The following is a 19,521-nucleotide window of genomic DNA, read 5'->3' as shown; positions in this document are numbered from 1 at the left end:
TTACAGACTGTTGCTATGGGTAACCCAATGGGTAATCCAATATGGGTAATCCAATCCCATATGGGTAATCCAATCTCAGCAGCTCCCTAGGGGGCAGTGCTACACTACAAATAGGGGTTGTTACTGGAAGTTCAACAAAATCTGGAACAAGTGGCTGGAAGATGACACTACTGCATAGTCTTTACATTTTGTTTTGGAGCCAGGTTAGGGAATGGGAAAGATCATGTGCATTTTACTCCTTGATTTCATCTTGATATTTAGGGGACCCAGTATGACTGCTCTGTTTGTTGTAATCCTTAATTTAACATGAGCCAAAATACACCTACAATATGGTGATGTCATTTTTTCTATATATTTTTTGTTTTCTCCCCGTACTGTTTGGGATGCTGTTCTTGGAGAACACGGTTTGGCCAGTACGGCCATCACCTGCGTGTTCTGGGTCACCAGGTGTTGTTTCTATGTTGGAAATTAATAAAGAGATTTAAAAAAAAAAAAGATTTCACAATACTATTATTAGTAAAACAGTTGATGCTGCAAAGATTTATTACTAATTCCTTTGCCAACTAAAGCCAGAGGGAGAGCAGATCTGGCAGGAGGAATGAGGTGCTTACTGTAGGGTTAGCAAGAAATTAAGTGGTGCAGTATTCTTTGGCTGTCTGCCGTTACCTTGCGTGCTGATACTATCTGCAATTTCCAGGGAGTCACCGTAAACAGTCAGCAGTTGACGGTTATTTTGGTTAATTAGATAGAACCAGTGGAGAGATACCAATCGAAGGATGACAGATAAGACCTGGAGGACAGCTGAGATATCCTCAAAGGCCAAATCACGCGCATTCATTAGAAAGGAACTTAAAACGCAATGCCAGAAAGCATTTAGTGGGATATTAAACCCCAAGAGTAAACATTTATTATATTGCAGCTTGCCAATACTTAGATGTGATGGCTGCGTTTGTTTTCCTTTTTAAAGCTTTCTTTCCTTTATTGTCATATCGCAATCCAGCCAGTAAGTTTTTTTTTCACCTTTTTCTCCCCTGCAGATGTATCAGTTACAGAAGGGTGCTCAACCCTTTAAAGAGTGAGGGACACGTACATGATTTGGTAACCGGCCGCTGGCCACAACGGAAATTTAAATGATCCCTTACTGTCCTGAACCCCCTTTAAGGCCCCTTTCGCATGGGGTAGAATCCATTTACTCAGTGAAGGATCTGTCCGCTGGTCCCCTGCTAAGGAGAGTGGAAGGGTGGATGACAGGTCCGTGTCTTCTTTGCATATGCAGAGCAAACACAGACACAGCCTTCTCTGCTTTATGGGCCTTCCGATCCACCCAGACGTAAGGGAACAGATCTTCTTTAATTTTTTTTTTTTTTTTTTAGCAGATCCAATTGGCGGAAGGCTGGTGTAAACGGACATTTTTTTACATCCACCACTCCATAGAGTTTAACTCCAATCGGGACTGCCTGAAAAACAGACAGGTGGGCCCGATTAGAACAATTGTGTGAAAGGGGCCTAAGGCTGCTTCCACACTGATGTGCTGCAGTTTACCCGTACCACGGGTGCAGCGCAGTGCACCTGCGATTTTCTTGCGTGTAAGCTGCACTTACATAGTTACATAGTTGTTGAGGTTGAATAAAGACAATAGTCCATCCAGTTCAACCTGTGTAGGTGTGTGTGGCTGTAATCATCTCTCATACCTCTGAATGTTCTGATCCTTGAGATGTACATTCAAGAGTCTTTTGAAAGTAGCCATACTTCCCGCAGAAACCACCTCTTGTGGTAGAGAATTCCACAATCTTGTAGCCCTAACAGTAAAGAACCCCCTGCGTTGCCTGAGGTTAAAACACTTCTCCTCTAATCGCATTGTATGCCCTCGAGTCCTCATGCAATCCTTTCGACTGAATAGCTTTTTTTCTATGCTGAGATCACCATTGAGGTATTTATAAATTGCTATCATGTCCCCTCTCAGGCGTCTCTTCTCCAGGGAGAATAAATCAAGCGATTGCAGACGCTCTTCATAATTAAGGTCCTCCAATCCCCTAATTAGTTTAGCTGCCCTTCTCTGGACTCTCTCCAGCTCCAACACATCCCTCCTGAGGACCGGCGACCAGAATACTTTGCCATAGACATTTACTATATCTTGCAAGTGTGGTGCATTTGGTTTGGTGGGCTTTATTAAAGCTCACCAAACCTGCAGGATACAAAAGAAGCCTATCGCTCAATACAGCTAATGCGCAGGAAAGCCAGAGGTGCACTGCGCTGCCCCTGCGGATCAGTGTGAAAGCAACCCTTACACTTTTTTTTTTTTTTAAAGAGCTAACATGCCCATGTTATTTAATAAATAATATGCCCATTGCAAAACTAATGGACCTTTCAATTTCTGCAGGCATCGCTAGGTTCCTGTCTCAGGCAATCCGCCTGGGAAAGGAGACGGCGCTAGAGAAGAAGCATCGGCTTATGTGGCTCTGCTCCCTCCGCAGCCACTTGCTTCCTCCGCAGCCACTTGCTTCCTCCAGTGCCAGCTCCATCCACATTAATGCTCTGGGATGACAGGTTGGCAATCCGCGATCTGGGCTTGCTGATCCTTTATCCTAGAACATGAGGTGGTGGGCCACATCAGAGGGCTCTGCGGACCACTTATTAAGCACCCCTAAGATACAGGGATTAGACAAAACAATTACTAATGTCAGGAGTGCTTACAATGCTTTTATTTACTGATGTAAACCTTTATCCCAAAAAGAAAAAAAAATGTTTGCTGTAACTGCTTATCAAGTCTTAGCAGGTGTTCAATTTGTTAGTGCATTTAAATCTGCTAGTACTAAGCCTGCTCTTCCTTGACATGTGTATGACCCTTGTGGGTTGGCTATTGACACGTCCTATTCTCCATATGATGAACCCATGTTTATACATTGCAATCTCGCTTGTTACAGTTTATTGCTCCTTGTACCTGTTGAAGTTGTTGTATTTCACTGCTTGGAACAATGTGTATGCTATGTACAATTTCTCCCTTTCCTTTGTTGAATTGTAAAAATTTCAATAAAAATCATTGAAAGTAAATCTGCTAGTACATTTTTGGTTTTGTATTTAACACAAGTTTAATATTATCCAGTACATACTATAATAATTCAGTCAGGTTAGACTAATTTGAGCATTGTGTAATCCTCTGCAGAATAAGTACATATATTTCTATGCAGAATCACCAGGAGGGCAGTGGAAGTATACTTCCCACAAGCTTGTCACATTCTAGTTTCCAAGGCAAGGTTTCTACCTAACAGATAGATGTGAGAACATTCTTACTGTAATATGTCAGCAAAATGGCAGAAAGGTGGTGTTCCAGCAACACCAGCAGGTGTGTTCCAGGATCATAACACTGCGGATATTAGAGGACAGGTGCAACTTAGCTGAGCCTGGACAAAAGACTGAAGTGTAGGAGGTCCTCCCTGTATTTATCCCAAGTCTTAAAGAAGATTTATCATTATCATTTTTTTTACAGTTCTGTCCTCTATGGCAGTGCTCCCCAACCTTTTTATCGCTGCGGACCGGTCAACGTTTGATAATTTTTCCGTGGCCTGCTGAGGGGGGGGAGTCAATGCAGAGTGCCACAGCGTGCCCCCAATCAATGCAGAGTGCCACAGCGTGCCCCCAATCAATGCAGAGTGCCACAGCGTGCCCCCAATCAATGCACAGTGACCAGTGTGCCCCCAATCAATGCACAGTGACCAGTGCACTTACCTGATTTGCAGCGGCGGCTTCTCCTCAGTCTCCCCGCATCTCCTTGAGTCCTCCCTTCTCCTCCTCCTTGGCCAATGGCATGGGTTCGCCTTTCGGCCAATCAGGAAACGGGTCTATTGTTATTGTCACACAAATGGGTGGGCTCAGGGCACACTGCTCTGTGCCCTGGGTCCACCCTTTTCTGAAAACATTTTTTTTTTCTAAAATGGAAATAATGTAATGTTCTTTGGGCGGACCGGTACCATATGATCCACGGACCGGTACCGGTCCGCGGCCCGGGGGTTGGGGATCACTGCTCTATGGGACAAACTACAAGTAATACTTTATCCCATGTTGTTAGGTGCTTTCTAACCCTAATTATGAGGTCTGACCTGCCTCCCTTCCTGCCACAGTTGATTCGTAACCAGCTAGAAGGGAGATGGCTGCTTCATAACTTCAGTTTGTCACAGCTGTGAGCAGTCTTCACAAACAAACAGCGGCAGCAGAAATGCAGAGGTAGGGGGGGCACGTCAACCTGTGTATTCCTGCTGCCGCTGCTTGTCTGTATAATGTGCTCAGAGTTCTAAATGGACTTCCAAGCAGTGGCGCCGCCCCCCCCTATCCATGCGTCCGGCCCCCTAATCTACATGCGGGTCGCCGGACGCATGGAGTTCAATAGGGCTTTTTTTTTTTTTTTTAACCATGTGATTAGAGCTAGAGGCTCTCACAGGCTAAAAAAAAGGGTGGGCTTGGAGCGCAGAGCAGTGCTCCCCGAGCCCACCCAGTTGTCATTCGCTATTGTCACACAGATCCTCCTCCTGGCCAATCAGCAAGCGGGTTTTGAGACCCGTTTGCTGACTGGCTGAAAGGAGAAGCCATGCCATTGGGCATGGAGGAGGAGGGAGGAGACGCAGAAGACGGGGGAAGAAGCCAAAGCCGCTGCTGCATCCTGGCAGAGTCAGTGAGTGAGCGGAGAGGGGGGTTCTGCCTGTCCTGTCCTCTCCTGTCTCGCTGGGGGGGGTGGTGTGCGACATGGTGTGGTCCCAGGGGGGGGGGGGGGATGATGCGGTCGGTCTGCCCATGGAGCCACTGCTTTCAAGAGTAAGATCCCTCAAACACAAAATTCCTAGATTCTTTATCATCCACGGAGGGATACAGGAATTCCTACACAGTCAGGATGTCCAAAAGTAGTCCAACTGAGGGGTGGGCAACAACCACTGACAGTTCCCTAGGGGGCTCATGACTACCTGAGGAACCAGCGCTTAAATCTGTCCACAGGAAATTAAGTGTTCTGCTTGACGAGCGACGGTGCCAATAACTAAGGGGTGAAAAAAAAAAAACACAACATCAATGGGTCATAGGCAGACTCTGCAGGGGATGGAACTGGTGCACTCCTAGCCTCTGCATGCAAAATGCCCTGGTTGTGACGTAGGACCAGTTATAGAGTCCTAAGTTGACATGGAGGTTCCAGTAGACAGAGCAGGGCTCTGCCTCACTCAGTGGAGCAGAGGAAGACTCTGATAACAACCCTATAACAATAGAAGTCCCGGGTTCCAGGGTACAGGCATTGGTTCCTTCTGAAGATACTGGGTAAACATCCCACAATGCCTAGGGGAGTACATGCTGTGGCAGCCATACTGTAGCTCGCTGTGTTTTAGGAAAACATGTTGCTTCAATGCAGCAGTAATGCCTCACAATGGGCCTAGTTGAGTTGCAAGCCCTCTGGTACTTACTAAAACCAGGCAACTGGTGCTGATGAGGGTTAATAGCACTCAGAGGTGACATGGTCACTGTAAACAGGCAGTAAGACAGACTGGTGATCCACATGGTGTTTTAGGAAAAGCAGCAGGCTGGTACTTTCTCTAGGCTGAATGGCGAGAAAGGATGACATCAGGGATCGGTCCCTCAACCTTAACCCTGGGTTTTCAAAAACAGAGCCAAACCTTGGGCTCTGTCATGGCTCTAGATGTAAAAAGCGCTCCGCGGCTAACACAGTACATTAAGCTCTGAAAAGAGGAGCCCCAGGGCTCAAAAGTCACTTTGCAGGCGATCCCCACAAGTCGAGTCCGGGTACAACCTTCAAAGTGGTAAAAGGAATGTCTAGATATTTGCTCACAGAGATGAGCTCAAGCAGCAGTGAAGCAAGGGATCCTAATTTAAGTTCTAGAGGAAATAAATCAAAGAGGAAAAAAAAGACTAGTAAAATATAGTTAGATTTTAGAGTTCATTTACACCAGACCCCATGCTAAAACATTCAGTTTACATGTGAGCTTGCATACAATATATCTGTTTGCCAGTGCCCACACCTCCTGTAGATGACAGTAAAACCCAACTGTATCTGAATTTCTGTGCCCCTCAATGAATGCATTTTTTATTATTAATTTTAGGCCATTTCTGAGCCTATAATAATGAAAAATCTGAGCAGGGAATTTTTTATTTATTTTTTAATAATATACTAAAAAAGCTTTTTTATCATTAAAAAAGGGCTTGACAAATTTGCTTTGAATCTAGGAGCCAGCTAAAAAAGTTAGGATTTTTTTTAACAAAGCTTACAGTTAGAACCTGTAACATGTTCCCGAAGGTGACCTTATCCTTTAACTCTTTCACAGCCAGAGCAGTTTTTTTAAGACACAGAGCTGCCGTTCGGCCCTGTCCCCTTTCTCTCCTGACTGGCTAATTTTGATTGACAGCCACAAGGGCCAATGGCGCCGCGGCTGTGTCTCAGTCAATCAGGAGGAGGAGTCCCAGACAGCTGAGGGAGTCGTGGACATCGCTGGACAGAGATGGGGCTCAGGTAAGTATTCGGGAGTGCTGAGGGGGCCTGCTACACCCAGAAGGTTTTTTATCTTTATACATAGAATGCAATAAGATAAAAAAAAAAAAACTTCTGACTTTGCAAAGCTCTTTAATCTAAATATGCTAGTCTAACACTAGCCTGCCAAGACTGACAATGCTGCTGTCCAAACGTGTCTGTTTTACTGCTTCATTTGGAATGCAGATATCCTACTGGCAGTATTAGTGGCAGGGTTACTGGCAGGATCACCAGGTGGAAGAAAGGGTTAGAAAAAAAGAAAAAAAAAAAAGAAAACGAATGCAGCCACCTGCTTCCAATTCGCAAATATGTGAACCCGGCCTCAAAGTGATACTAAAATTAAAAACGTCTTTTATCTTAATGCATCGTTTTCATTAAAGTATAAAATAGTTTTCAGTTTCCCTGTGCCCCCCTCCTCTTCCCTGTGTGAAGGGGAAGAGAGGGGATAAGAAATCAGCGTAGTGCATGGCTGCATCTATTCTCCCCTTTCTTCCTCTTCACACAGCATTTAAGCAGAACCAGAAGCCATTGGCTTTTGCTGCTGTTAACCAAATGCAGTGAAGAGGAAGTGGGGGGCGGGTCTAAGTCCCACTGTGCAAGTCTATGGAGCGCGGCTCCATAGACATACAGGTAGCACGCACCCTATGTCCCTATAGAAAACGGCTTGCTATGGGGGGACACAAAGAAGAGGAGGACAAAGATCGCCGCTGGGGACCTGAGGAGGATCAGGGCCACTCTGTGCAATGCCACTGCACAGAGCAGGTGAGTATAACATGTTTTTTTTTTTTAAATCTGATTTTAGTAACACTTGGTTGGGTGTTAACCCTTTACGTATCTCTTAACACTCAATCAACCTAATTACTACAGAGAACCAACAACACCAAAACTTCCCCCAGTACTTAAAGTGACACTAAACGCTGGCTTAATAAAAAAAATATAAATAAATAAAACGTTCACCTATGAATTCGTAAATCTTCTATTGGTCTTAGTCTCCTCCAAATTCCTTTTTTTTTTTTTTTTTAAATAAAGGAGGAGGGAGATGTGGGACTTTAAATGAAGCACACGTCGTCATTGCCTCATTTAAAGTCCCACTTATCCCCCCCTTATGGTCCTTTTTTTTGGCTGTAATCCGGCTTCCTGTCAGAGGGGTCCCCCTGTATGAAGAAATGTATCTATTATCTCTTGCTCAATCCTGAGATAGACTAGTACTATGGACTATGGGATTTGTAGCATGCATGGCCACAGTACATGGTTTACAACCAAAGTGCTCAGCTCAATCTAAACAAAGAGAGGTTTGAAGCTCATGGAGGACATTACAAGGAGGCAGAAAAATAGAGAAGGAAATAATTTTATAAAAAATGATTACAGGCCCATTAGGTAGTGGATGTGTATGGGTTCTTTTTGGAAAATAAAGATTCAGTTTAGTGTAACTTTAACCAAAGCATAGAACCTCTAAGCTTAACACAAACCTAATTCCGAAAATTGATTAAACCTATAATTCTGCTGTATACTCACTTTTTCAGGCGTTGGAAACACAATGCCAATATTTTGGTGCAAGGATAAACTGATTTGATATTTCCCTATGATTGTGAGAATTATTGTTTCATGTGACGGGAGTCACTTTGGTTGGGGGCCAGTGGAACCCAGCTTACCTTCGAGAGGTTGAAAAATCCCTCTCTCAGCCTCCCTAGGCCCTTCTTATGTGTAAGTCACCCTGTGACTATTGGGGGCACAGGGTGACCAGGAAAATGATGGATAGCTACTTAATGGACACTGAGAATATGGTTTGGATTACTTCAATTGGGACAGTAATATTTATCAACAATACACCTGAAGGAATATATGAAGACTCTGGGACTCTAGGCCTAGAATCCATGTTAAAGGCCTAGCTGCCTATTGCCAATAGGGGACTACTCTGCACAGTCAGACTCATAGCAGATGCGAATATCATCAGCTCAACCACCTGTCTTCCACACATTGTTGATTTTCCTGATTTACTCACCTATTGTCCACTGTGGGGGTGTGTTTACACTTATAATAATGTGTATTGTACTTTGTGAGCTCGATGACAGCAAGTCTGCTAGTTAATTAACTCAAGTTAATTAAATCACTGTCATCTGTTAGTTGCTAAGGGGAATGTAGAATATTGTTTGTGTTGGTAGACCCTTAGATATGTTAATTATATTTCTGTACACAATTTAATCCGCATATGATAATGTAATCAGGCACCTGACATAGTGGGGTAATCTGATATAGAAGGGGGATGTCCTCCTGTGTGGTATATATGGTGTGTGAGTCTGTTCAATAAAAGTTGTTCCAGATCTATACAAGCTAAGTTCTTGCTAGTTGTGTATGGGGTGCTGTAATATCTGATATCTATGTTCAAGACTGGAGGAAGCGGTATTCTGATGGAAGCCCACAAACACATTGTGGGGTCACGATTTCGTTACACAGGACCACTAGGTAGTGGATATGTATGGGTTCTTTTTGGAAAATAAATATTCAGTTTAGTGTTACTTTAACCAAAGCATAGAACCTCTAAGCTTAACACAAACCTAATTCCGAAAATTGATTAAACCTAAAATTCTGCTGTATACTCACTTTGTCAGGTGCTGGAAACACAATGCCAAGATTTTGGTGCAAGGATAAACTGATTTGAGATTTTCCTATGATTGTGAGAATTATTGTTTCACCAATACTATGGCTCCTTAATTACTATACCAATACTAAAGGGAAAATAGTTTTTTTTTTCTTTCATTTTTTCCCTTACTTAAATATGTTAGGTACTACAAAATATATTTTTTCATATTTTATAGATTTTTCAGGCAAATAGGAAATATGAAAATGTAATGTTTACCGCTTACAGCCAGAAGGTGGCAGGTTGTATAGAAAAGGAGCTGTCTGCAGCTTCTGTTATTCCTAAAATAGGCTTAACTAGCAGTAAATATGAGATTACCAAGACTGCTGAATGAGTCAAAGGCTAAATGAGCCATAGGTATAGTTCTAATCAGTTTCCACAGGCTGCAAACAAACATGCAGACAATACTGAACTTTCTATTTTAAAAAAAAACAAAATTGCTCTGGTGAGGAAATGAAAAATAAAAATAAATATATTAAATTCAAATTGAAAAATACATTTTGATTTAAAAATGTTTACAGTTTATCTTTACATTTTTTTAGTTTGAGCAATTATGTAAGTATTTTGTAAAATAATTTGAAACTAAGTGCTTGAACAATTTTACATCTATTTATTTTTAGCTGGTAAAACTGGCCAAGCCTAATTCACTGCACAGCTATGACCTGCTGTCCTACTGTTTTCTCTGACACAGCCAATGGGTGAATGAAAAACACACAAGGAGACTACATCAAGTTACTAGCAACCCCTACATAACTGCCAAACCACCATGATCAAAGCAGCCTAGGTATGAACATCCTAATCATACCTATAAAAAAAAACAGCATAAACAACTGTTATGCAAACTTACATAACGGTGTACAAAGATTAGGTACACACCATATCAGTGTTTGACCTTGCAGGATTTATCTGCTGTGGCTATTAGAGATTTACAGTGACGGAACAGGTATATTGATGACATTTCCATGGTCTTCGAAAAAACACCATAGATAAGACATTTTATCTACCATATCAAGCTTACCTTCTGCTTTTCCACTCTTCTCCTCTTTAACAAGCTTGTTGTTTTCCTCTTTTATTTTTATTTTTTTCTTCCATCCCTTGCCTGAAGGACGTTAATATATAAAAAAGACAAAGATTATCCTTTTTTTTTTAGGAAGCAAAATTTGTTTTTGTTAATGCAGCCCAGTAAGACATTAAGAAAAGTGTCTTTGGCATCAAGATGTCCCAGTAATCTTTAAATCAGAGAGAACATTTACATTTTTCTTTTCTTACATGTAAAAAATAGTCACATTTTACAGTAACTAAAGTCAAAACCTTTTTGTTTTGGATAGAGTAAAAATGGTTAAAACTCTTGAGTTTCTTTTTTTTTTTTACTTCTGGTCTCAAGACAGGAGAAAAAAGTGAGAGGATTTTCCTTACTTTGAAGGGATTTCCTCTCTTACACAATTGTCACCACAAGTGTCCCAGTTGGAATATTTCTTTCTATTCCAGAGCCAGCGACAATAAAAAAATCATTCTTCACTTTCAGTTCTAGTGACAGTGTTCACCAGGACAAAAAGAGAAAGCAAAATCCTCTACAGGGACATAGACCGTAAAAAAAAAAAAAAAAACTAACAGAGGTTCTAACTGTTATACTGAAGTACACTAAAACCACAGAGGTTGGACTGCAGACAGTTATTTTTAGTAGGAAGATGCAAAATTCAAAACAAAATATTTACATGGAAAGGCTTAGCATTGTACCAGTACACTCAGCTCAACATTGGGACAATATTGTCATAAAGACACAAACTCCGCCCAGTCATTGAGCATAACTCACTGTAAACTTTTCAAGCACAAATGGTATATGTAATAGACAAATAAGCAGCTAAAATACAAGTAAAGTAAAGTCTTGGTGTACTAAAAAGTGAGGGAAGACTAGGTGATCACCAAGAAAGGGTAGTTTCGTTTTGAACTCCTATGACCCGTTTTCAGCAGAAAGCGGGCTGAAGTCCGCTCTCTGCTGATGTCACAGAAGTTAGCCTAGGCACCGCGTCATCACGACAATGGAAGTCGGGAAGCGCCAGGTGCCTGCACACTGCTGAGAGGCTGAGCCGGCTGCTCCCCACCCCTCCACAGCTCAGCGCTCCAGTGAGCAGAGGAGGGGGCAGAGCGGAGCTGCTGACTGACAGTCAGCAGCTCTCTGCTCGGGGAGCTGTCAGAACGGAGCGGTGTTCGATCACTCGGTTCTCAGTGCAGAGGTATTAAAAAAGAATAGCGCGCAAATGCAAAAGAAATAACTACCAAATCTGAAGAGAGTCCATAAATAAAAATGGGGGTTTGGTCCCACCATATGGCCATATCGTGCTCAAGCCCACTACTGCGTCAAAGTACCCCATTATCAGTGGGTCCTACACTATCCATGAAAAAGAGATGAATCCAGCCTTTCTAACCCTTGGAGATAATACTCCTTGCTGGGAAAAATGTGCAAATGCACTACAGGGGACTCCTCCTATATCCACTTGATGATAACTCAGTGCAGAGGTGCCAGGGGACATATGCAGCATTGGACCGATACTGCATCCACCTAGGTAAGTATAATACTAATCCCACTTGTGACATGCTGCAACAGCTTTATGCCTTGCTAAACTGGGTTATCTATCCATGTGATTTAATATGTTGTGGCCATGTGGCCTGTTGCTACTGCAAATGCTATGCACATGTATTGGGTCTTTATACTCTTTTCATTTTTTTTGTACATTTAGGCATGCCCCACCTGACATCCCCTGAGGAAGACTGACTACAGTCAAAACACGTTGGGAAAATTTGATGGCAATCCATTTATCTGTTTATGAATGGTGTATGTTATCTTTACTCCCTGCTGAGAGAAAAATAGATATTGTAATGCTAAGACCAGAGCATTTTATGCTTAGACTAAGATTTTTAATGTTTTGTATAAAACTTTTTTCTCTTTAAAAAAACATTTTTGTAACAATACTTCTGGCTGTAACAAAGTCCCATGGGAGATGCATCTTTTTTATATAGTATATAGGGACGGAGCAACCTCTAACCCCTGACATACTTACTTTAACTTACAATAGCCTTGTTTTATCCTAAACAAAAAGATTGGCTTTAGTTACACATTAACAATGTGAATATTATCTGTTTGTCTTAATATTTTGAAACCACGTATCTATATACAGTTTGTAAATCGATAAAGTATGCTCTCTGCCCTTTAGCATTACAAAGTGGTTGTACCCAAGCATTTCACCCTTTCAACACATGTCTATAGGTCAATTCTAATTTTAGCAAAATAGCCACCTGAAAATGTGATGTGTAACAAGACTTCTGCCTGTTGGCTGTAGCTCCAGGACCCAATGGGGTTTTTCCTGCAGCTAACCCATGGGCTAAAATGAGATATGCTTTATGTTTTCCCCATCCTTTGGAATACGAATGTATCACGCAGCTAAACACAGTTTGACCATATGAAACATTTGTTATTGCCTCCTAGGGTTGTTCTTACCACCATGGTCCTGCCCTATGTCCCCAGCACGGGGCATCATGCTCAGAAATGTTAGAATACAAAATGCATACGGGGGTTAAAGAAGGGTTCCACCTAATAATAAGTAGTTGAGGACTGGTGTTGACAAAGGCTCTCAAGAATTATTGCTGGGGAAAGACTACTTTATGAAACCTGGAGCTTATACCACTTAAAACCTGTCAAAACATGTTTCCCCCGAAAAATAGTTTTCCTTACTACTTCTACTACTGTTGCAAAATACAACTAAAATAGAATGGGTTGCATATGGCTACTAAGGCAGCTGTGTCAGTCAGCAAGATGTGAAATGCATTTTACAAAAGTGTGCCACATATAAGTACAAACACATGAATTATGCAAAGATTTTGGTATAAAAAACAAAATTAAACAAACCTTGCATGACCGGAAATGGGCTTGAAATCAATGGGCTAGTAGATTCTGAAATGATAAGCATTGACAGGGCTCTCAATCCAGTATTACGGTTTTATCATTATTATATAAAACTGCTAACATAACCTACTGCAATGGCTTCCAAGATTTTGAAGAACCCTGTGTTTGAAGCTTACAGTCTAACCCACTATGTATGTGAAAAGAAAGAAAGGGACAAGCTGGAGAGAGAGAAAAGAATAGAAACAAAGAGAGGGAGAGAAGATACAGGAGACAGGCTGGAAAGAAAGAATGAAAGTGGGAGAGAAAAAGGATGGGGCAAGAGAAAAATAAGAACCGGGGCGAGAGAGAGCGGTAGGAAGAGGGGACAAGCAGAAGAGATGCAATGAAAGTGAGAGACAAAGAAGATGGGAAAAAAGAAAAGGACTAGGAAAAGAGAGCGAGTTCTAAGAAGAGGGGACACTGGAGATATTAATATTAATATTATATAGCGCCAACAGTTTGTGCATCGCTTTACAACGTGAGGGCAGACAGTGCAGTTACAATACAGTTCAATACAGGAGGAATCAGCGGGCCTGCTCGTTACAGCTTACAATCTAAAAGGGAGGGTAAAATGATAAAACATGGTGATAACTGTGGGGGACTAGCTGATGGAGAAAATAAAAAATACAGTTGTTAGGTGGAGGCAGGATAGGCTTCTCTGAAGAGAAACATTTTGTGGATAGTGGATAGAGTAGGAGATAGTCAGACAGATTGGAGTAGGCAATTCCAAGGAATGGGTGAGGCTCGAGAGAAGTCCTTGGAAGGCGAGCATGGGGGGGGGGGGTGAAAAGGGAACTAGAGAGCAGGAGGTCTTGGGAGGAATGAAGAGAATGATTTGGTTGGTATTGTAAGACTAGGTTAGTGATGTAGCTGGGGGCCAAGTTGGGGATGGATTTGCAAGTTATTGTTAGTATTTTGAATTTAATTTGTTGGGTGAGTGGCAGCCAATGGAGGGATTGGCAGAGAGGGGTAGAAGACATGGAGCGGTATGAAAGGTGGCTGAATCTGGAAGCAGCATTAATGATGGACTGAAGGGGAGATAGCCTATGTAAAGGTAAGCAAATAAGGAGAGAGTTGCAGTAGTCAGGGCGAGAGAGAACCAGGGAGTGAATTAGGAGCTTAGTGATGTCATTGGTTAGGAAGGGATAGATTTTGGAGATGTTGCTGAGGTTGAAGCGACAAGCTTTGGAAAGTGATTGGATGTAGAGCCAAGAGGAGAGGTCAGAGTCCAGAACCTAGCAGCCTGGCATGCGGGGATTGGTTGCTGGTTGTGCTATTGATCTTGACAGAGAAGTCAAGGGGAGAGGAACTATTATGAATTTAGTTTTGGACAGGTTAAGTTTGAGGAAGTGGTGTGACATCAGGATTGATTTGTCAGTCAGTAAATCAGTGATGCGTGAGGAGAATGATGTTGTGAGCTGAGGGATGGAAAGATAGATTTGGGTGTCGCCAGTGTAGAAATGATATTGAAAGCCATCAGCTGGCTGAAGAAGGATGTGTAGATTGAGAATATGAGAGGTTGAATAAAGGAACCTTGGGGGACCCCTGGCAGAGAAAGAAAGAGGAGAGAAGGAAGTAGAATTGTAAGTGACACTGAAGGGGCAGTGGGTATAGGTAGGATGAGAGCCAACAAAGAGCACAGTCACGGAGACAAAAGTTTTTTTTGAGAAGGTGGTGATCAACCATATCAAAGGCAGCCGAAAGGTGCAGAAGAAGGAGTACAGAATAGTGTCTACTGGTTTTTGCTGTTAGTAAATCGTTTTTAGTGAGTTTTGTAATGAGTGGGTGGGAGAAGAGGACAGGGAAGAGAGAGAATGAAAGTGAGTGGGAGGATGGAGAAAACGGACAAAATGGAGAGAGAGTGAAATGATAGGTGTAGGAAGAGAGAAGGAAATAGAGAAAGATGAGTGAGAAAGAGAGGGGGAGAGGAGAGATGGGAAGAAGGAACAAGCTGGAGAGAACATAAAAAAGTGAAAGAGGGGGGGGGGGGGAGACAAATAGAGGGTTTGAGGAGAGAGAAAGAGAAAAAAAGAGAGAGGGAAAAAAAAAACAGAGCGTGAGGGAGAAAGAGCCAGAGAGAGAAAGAGCCCCAAGGAAAGAAAGAAAGGCAAAAAAAGCGAGATTGAGAGAGAAAGAAAAAAAGAAAAAAGAGAAAGAAAGCAAAAAGAGAGAGAAAGATGTAGAAAAAGAAAGAGAGAAAAAGCACGCGAGGGAGAAAGAGCGCGAGGGAGAAGGAGCGCGAGGGAGAAGGAGCGCGAGGGAGAAGGAGCGCGAGGGAGAAGGAGCGCGAGGGAGAAGGAGCCCGAGGGAGAAAGAGCCCGAAAGAAAGGCAAAAAAAGCAAGATTGAGAGAGAGAGAGAGAGAGAGAGAGAAAGAAAGAAGGAAAGAAAGAAAAAAGAAAGCAAAAAGAGAGAGAAAAAGATTTAGAAAAAGAAAGAGAGAAAAAAAGCCAGAGGGAGAAGGAAGGCCGGGGAGAAGGAGCGAAAAGAAGCGCGAGGGAGAGAAAGAAAGGCAAAAAAAGCGAGATTGAGAGAGAGAGAGAAAGAAGGAAAGAAAAAAGAAAGTAAAAAGAGAGAGAAAAAGATTTAGAAAAAGAAAGAGAAAAAGAGCCCAAGGGAGAGGAAGCCCGAGGGAGAAGGAGCCCGAGGGAGAAGGCGCGCGAGGGGGAAAAAGAAAGGCAAAAAAAGCGAGATTGAGAAAGAGAAAGAGAAGGAAAAAAAGAAAGAGAAAGAAAGCAAAAATATAGAGAAAGAGAGAGAAAACGATTTAGAAAAAGAAAAAGAGAAAAAGAGCCTGAGGAAGAAGGAGGGCAAGGGAGAAAAAGCACAAGGGAGAGAAAGAAAGGCAAAAAAGGATTGAGAGAGAGAAAAAGAGAAAGAAAAAAAGAAAGAGAAAGAAAAAGAGAGAAAAAGATTTCGAAAAAAAAAGGAAGCGAGGGAGAGAGAATGTCCCAGAACTCACCCACTCACTACTCTCTACACCCGTAGATGGCCATTCCTAATCAGACTGTAACAATTCTACAGAAAGGAGAAAAAAACTAAAGAAAACGGAAGCAGATAAAGAAAAAAAAGGAAATGAAGAGGAAATAAAAAAAGATGACATCATAAAAGATTGAATGGATAAAATAAAAGCTGTTTCAAGTCAGACATTTTGTTTTTGCTTTATAATGAACTGTGCACTGAATAACTATTTTCCTAATAACATACACAGGCTGACATTATTTCAAAGGCTAAATGCAATATGTAAAATGCTTTAACCCGCAGGGACCAATGAAAATTTAACGTTCACTACTGGACTTTACATCATTGCTGCGCTCTGCCTAACCTTCAGCCGTGACCCTCCTACAATTTACCATTATTTACAAAATGTAAAAAGCAGCAGAAAGTGATCCCCTGTATCGAAATCGCTATTGATCATTTGAAAATCAATGGCAGTATCTTGAATATGATATGCCCAGTACTGCATTGCTGGCAGCATGGGGTACATTAGGAACATTGTGTAAAAAAATGGAGTTAAATTGACAGATCTGGGATAACTAGCAATGTATAAAAAATGCTGTCACTGTGCTACTGTTCTAGAAAGACAAGCCGATGCTTGGTTATCTTTTAAAAAGTTTAACGAAGATCTATCTATAGCTTTCTAACCCTAGTTATGATTACTGATCTGTCCCCCTTCCCTCTCTCCGCTACGAATGAGCTGACAACAGCTTTGAGGGAGATGGTTGATTCATAGCTGCAGCCGGGCTCAGAGAGTCACAACTTGCAGAGACTAATGTGACCTCCCCTCCCTCTGCATTCCTCTTGCCGTTGTTTGTCTCAGGAAAGCTTTAACAGCAGAGACAAGCTGCAGCTATGAATCAACCGTCTCCTTCAAAGCTGTTGACAAGTCAACTGAACAGCAGGAGGGGACGGGGGGGGGGGGGGCAGGTCAGTTTCCTCATAACTAGGGTTAGGCTGGCCATATGGAAAAGAAAAAAATGATGACTGATCTTTTTTAAGAGCACTGAAAACTGATATTTAAGCTATGGCTGGATGCTGCCATGTTGCATCATCCATGGATTCCTATTAAAGGCACGTAGCATAAAAACTTGGCGCTTGCTGTAACTAATAAAAGAAAGTCTCACCTTCCCCGCAGGCTGAAGTAGCAGGATGGAGACTCCATGGTAGTAACAGATTAGATGTTGGGGTTGTGGGGGTATAAAACAGTGTATGTGCAATCAGGGTTTAGGTCTCCTTTATTATGTACAATTAAAGCAGAGCTTCAGCCCCCCCCACAAAAAAATTAAAAGTAAGCAGCTACAAATACTGTAGCTGCTGACTTTTAATATTAGTAAACACTTACCTGTCCAGAAATCCCGTGATGTCAGCACCCCAGCCAATATTTCAATCGGCTCACAGTGCTGCCACCACTGCCATTCCTTGTGAGGGAAACCGGCAGTGAATCCTTGCAGCTTCACAGCCAGTTCCCTACTGCGCATGCGCAAAGCACACTGCGCTTTGTGATTGGCCCAGCCATGGGAGGAGGAGGGGGGAGTGGTGAACTTACGGGGGACCTCGCCGTGGGGGGGGTCAACCAGAAGAGGGGATGGGTACCTGTCAATAACAGGTAGGCGCTCTCTCCTCCCCCCCGAAAGGTGCCAAATGCGGCAGCGAAGGGGGGGGGGGGGAAGGAAGCAAACAAGCTGAGCTTTCCCTTTTGGGTGGAGCTCCTCTTTAAATATAAAGAAGGACTCCATCCAGGATAAGATGGTCCCTAGATTAAAATAAAGTCTATTTTATTTGTCTTCTCCCCTCTTCTAACATCTATGCTGACTAACCTGTGTAAAAAAAAAGATGTACATACTTATTTTCAGTTCGCTCTGGTCATGTGATCCTGCTCCCCATATCAGTCAACTGCAGCTGCAGGGGAGAGGAGGAACTGTCAACAACAGTTGCATCATGGGAGCCTATAGGTGATGTAATCGCTCCTAGCTTTTACAGCCATGGTTAGGCACTCTTTCCATTCCCCTGCAACCACCTCTGGCTGACACACAGAGAATTATGTGACTGGACCGGAGTGGGCTGAAATTTGGAAAATATATGTATGTTTTGAATGGCTGAATGTTTTTGAATGGCTGTGTCTGATGAGTCTCGATTTCAGCTGCGACATTCAGATGGTAGGGTAAAAAACATAAAAACATGGATTCATCCTGCCTTGTATTAATGGTTCAGGCTGGTGGTGGTGTAATGGTGTGGGGGATATTTTCTTGGCACACTTTTAGTACCAATTGAGTATCGTTTAAATGCCACGGCCTACCTGAGTATTGTTGCTGACCATGTCCATCCCTTTATGACTACAGTGTCCCCATCTTCTGATGGCTCCTTAGGATAATGCACCATGTCACAAAGCTCAAATCATCTCACTACCTTTTACAGTACGTTTCTTGGACATGACAATGAGGTCACTGTACTCCAATGGCCTCCACAGTCACCAGATCTCAATCCAATAGAGCACCTTTGGGATGTGGTGGAATGGGAGATTGGCATCATGGATGTGCAGCCGACAAATCTGCAGCAAATGAGTGATACTATCATGTCACTATGGAGCAAAATCTCTGAGGAATGTTTCCAACACCTTGTTGAATCTATGCCACAAAGAATTGGGCAGTTCTGAAGGCAAAATTGGGTCCAACCCAATACGAGCAAGGTGTACCTAATAAAGTGGCCAGTGAGTGTACATACTGTATATATATATATATATATATATATATATATATATATAGAGAGAGAGAGAGAGAGAGAGAGAGAGAGAGAGAGAGAGAGAGAGAGGGGAATGGTCAGGGGGAAAGAGTGTTTACTTTGGCAAGAATCATTTAAGCACCTACTTTTCAATCAGGGTGCCCAGGGAACCTGGGGTGCCTTCAAGTTTCTTCAGGAGTGCCTTTATACAAAATTGTATACAAGCCAGCAGATGGATGTAGCCTGTCTTTTAGTTACGCAAAGCCATGGGTTTTCATTGTGCACTATTACAACCTTCTAGCCTCCAGCGTCCTAACAATCAATAAAGGAAGATGTTGGGTGCCTGCATGACACCCTTTTATCCCCTCTCCATCACAATTGGGGTCACATTAGCTGAGTTAGGAAGAGAAACTGGAATACTAGTAATTACCAGTGTGCAAAGGTCTATTTGCTTTGGAAGAATAAATCACCTCTAATGTTGGGTGTCCTACGTGTGTGCATGTTGCTGTGTTATGTAAAACTATTAGTTTACTTTTGTACATTTTAAAATGGGGTGCCTCAAGATAATGATGAATTTTAAAGGGTGCCTTAACTGAAAAGAGGATGAGAAAAACTTATTAAAGCTAATGTTAAAAACTAGATATCATTTTGTGCTCAACAGCATCACCCAGTGGTGTAATTTAGTATGATCCTTCAATTTAACTGTACA

The 19,521-nt window shown here is 42.4% G+C and overlaps 1 protein-coding gene across 1 annotated transcript in view; it reads right to left on the bottom strand.

The window, feature by feature from the left end:
* Positions 1-19,521, bottom strand: part of ZNF618 (zinc finger protein 618) — a 152,879-nt gene that overhangs the window by 11,278 nt on the left and 122,080 nt on the right. Inside the window, exons 10-11 of the mRNA XM_082263918.1 lie at positions 13,060-13,104; positions 10,174-10,254 (exon numbers count right to left, since the gene is read on the bottom strand). Coding sequence (XP_082120044.1) covers positions 10,174-10,254; positions 13,060-13,104 — 126 coding nt within the window. The remainder of the gene's footprint in view (positions 1-10,173; positions 10,255-13,059; positions 13,105-19,521) is intronic.

The sequence above is a fragment of the Pelophylax lessonae genome (genome assembly GCF_965119305.1).
Source record: "Pelophylax lessonae genome assembly, chromosome: 7".
Classification (NCBI taxonomy): Eukaryota; Metazoa; Chordata; class Amphibia; order Anura; family Ranidae; genus Pelophylax; species Pelophylax lessonae.
Note: the sequence above shows the minus strand (reverse complement) of the source record. Positions and strands in the feature narration are given on the sequence as shown.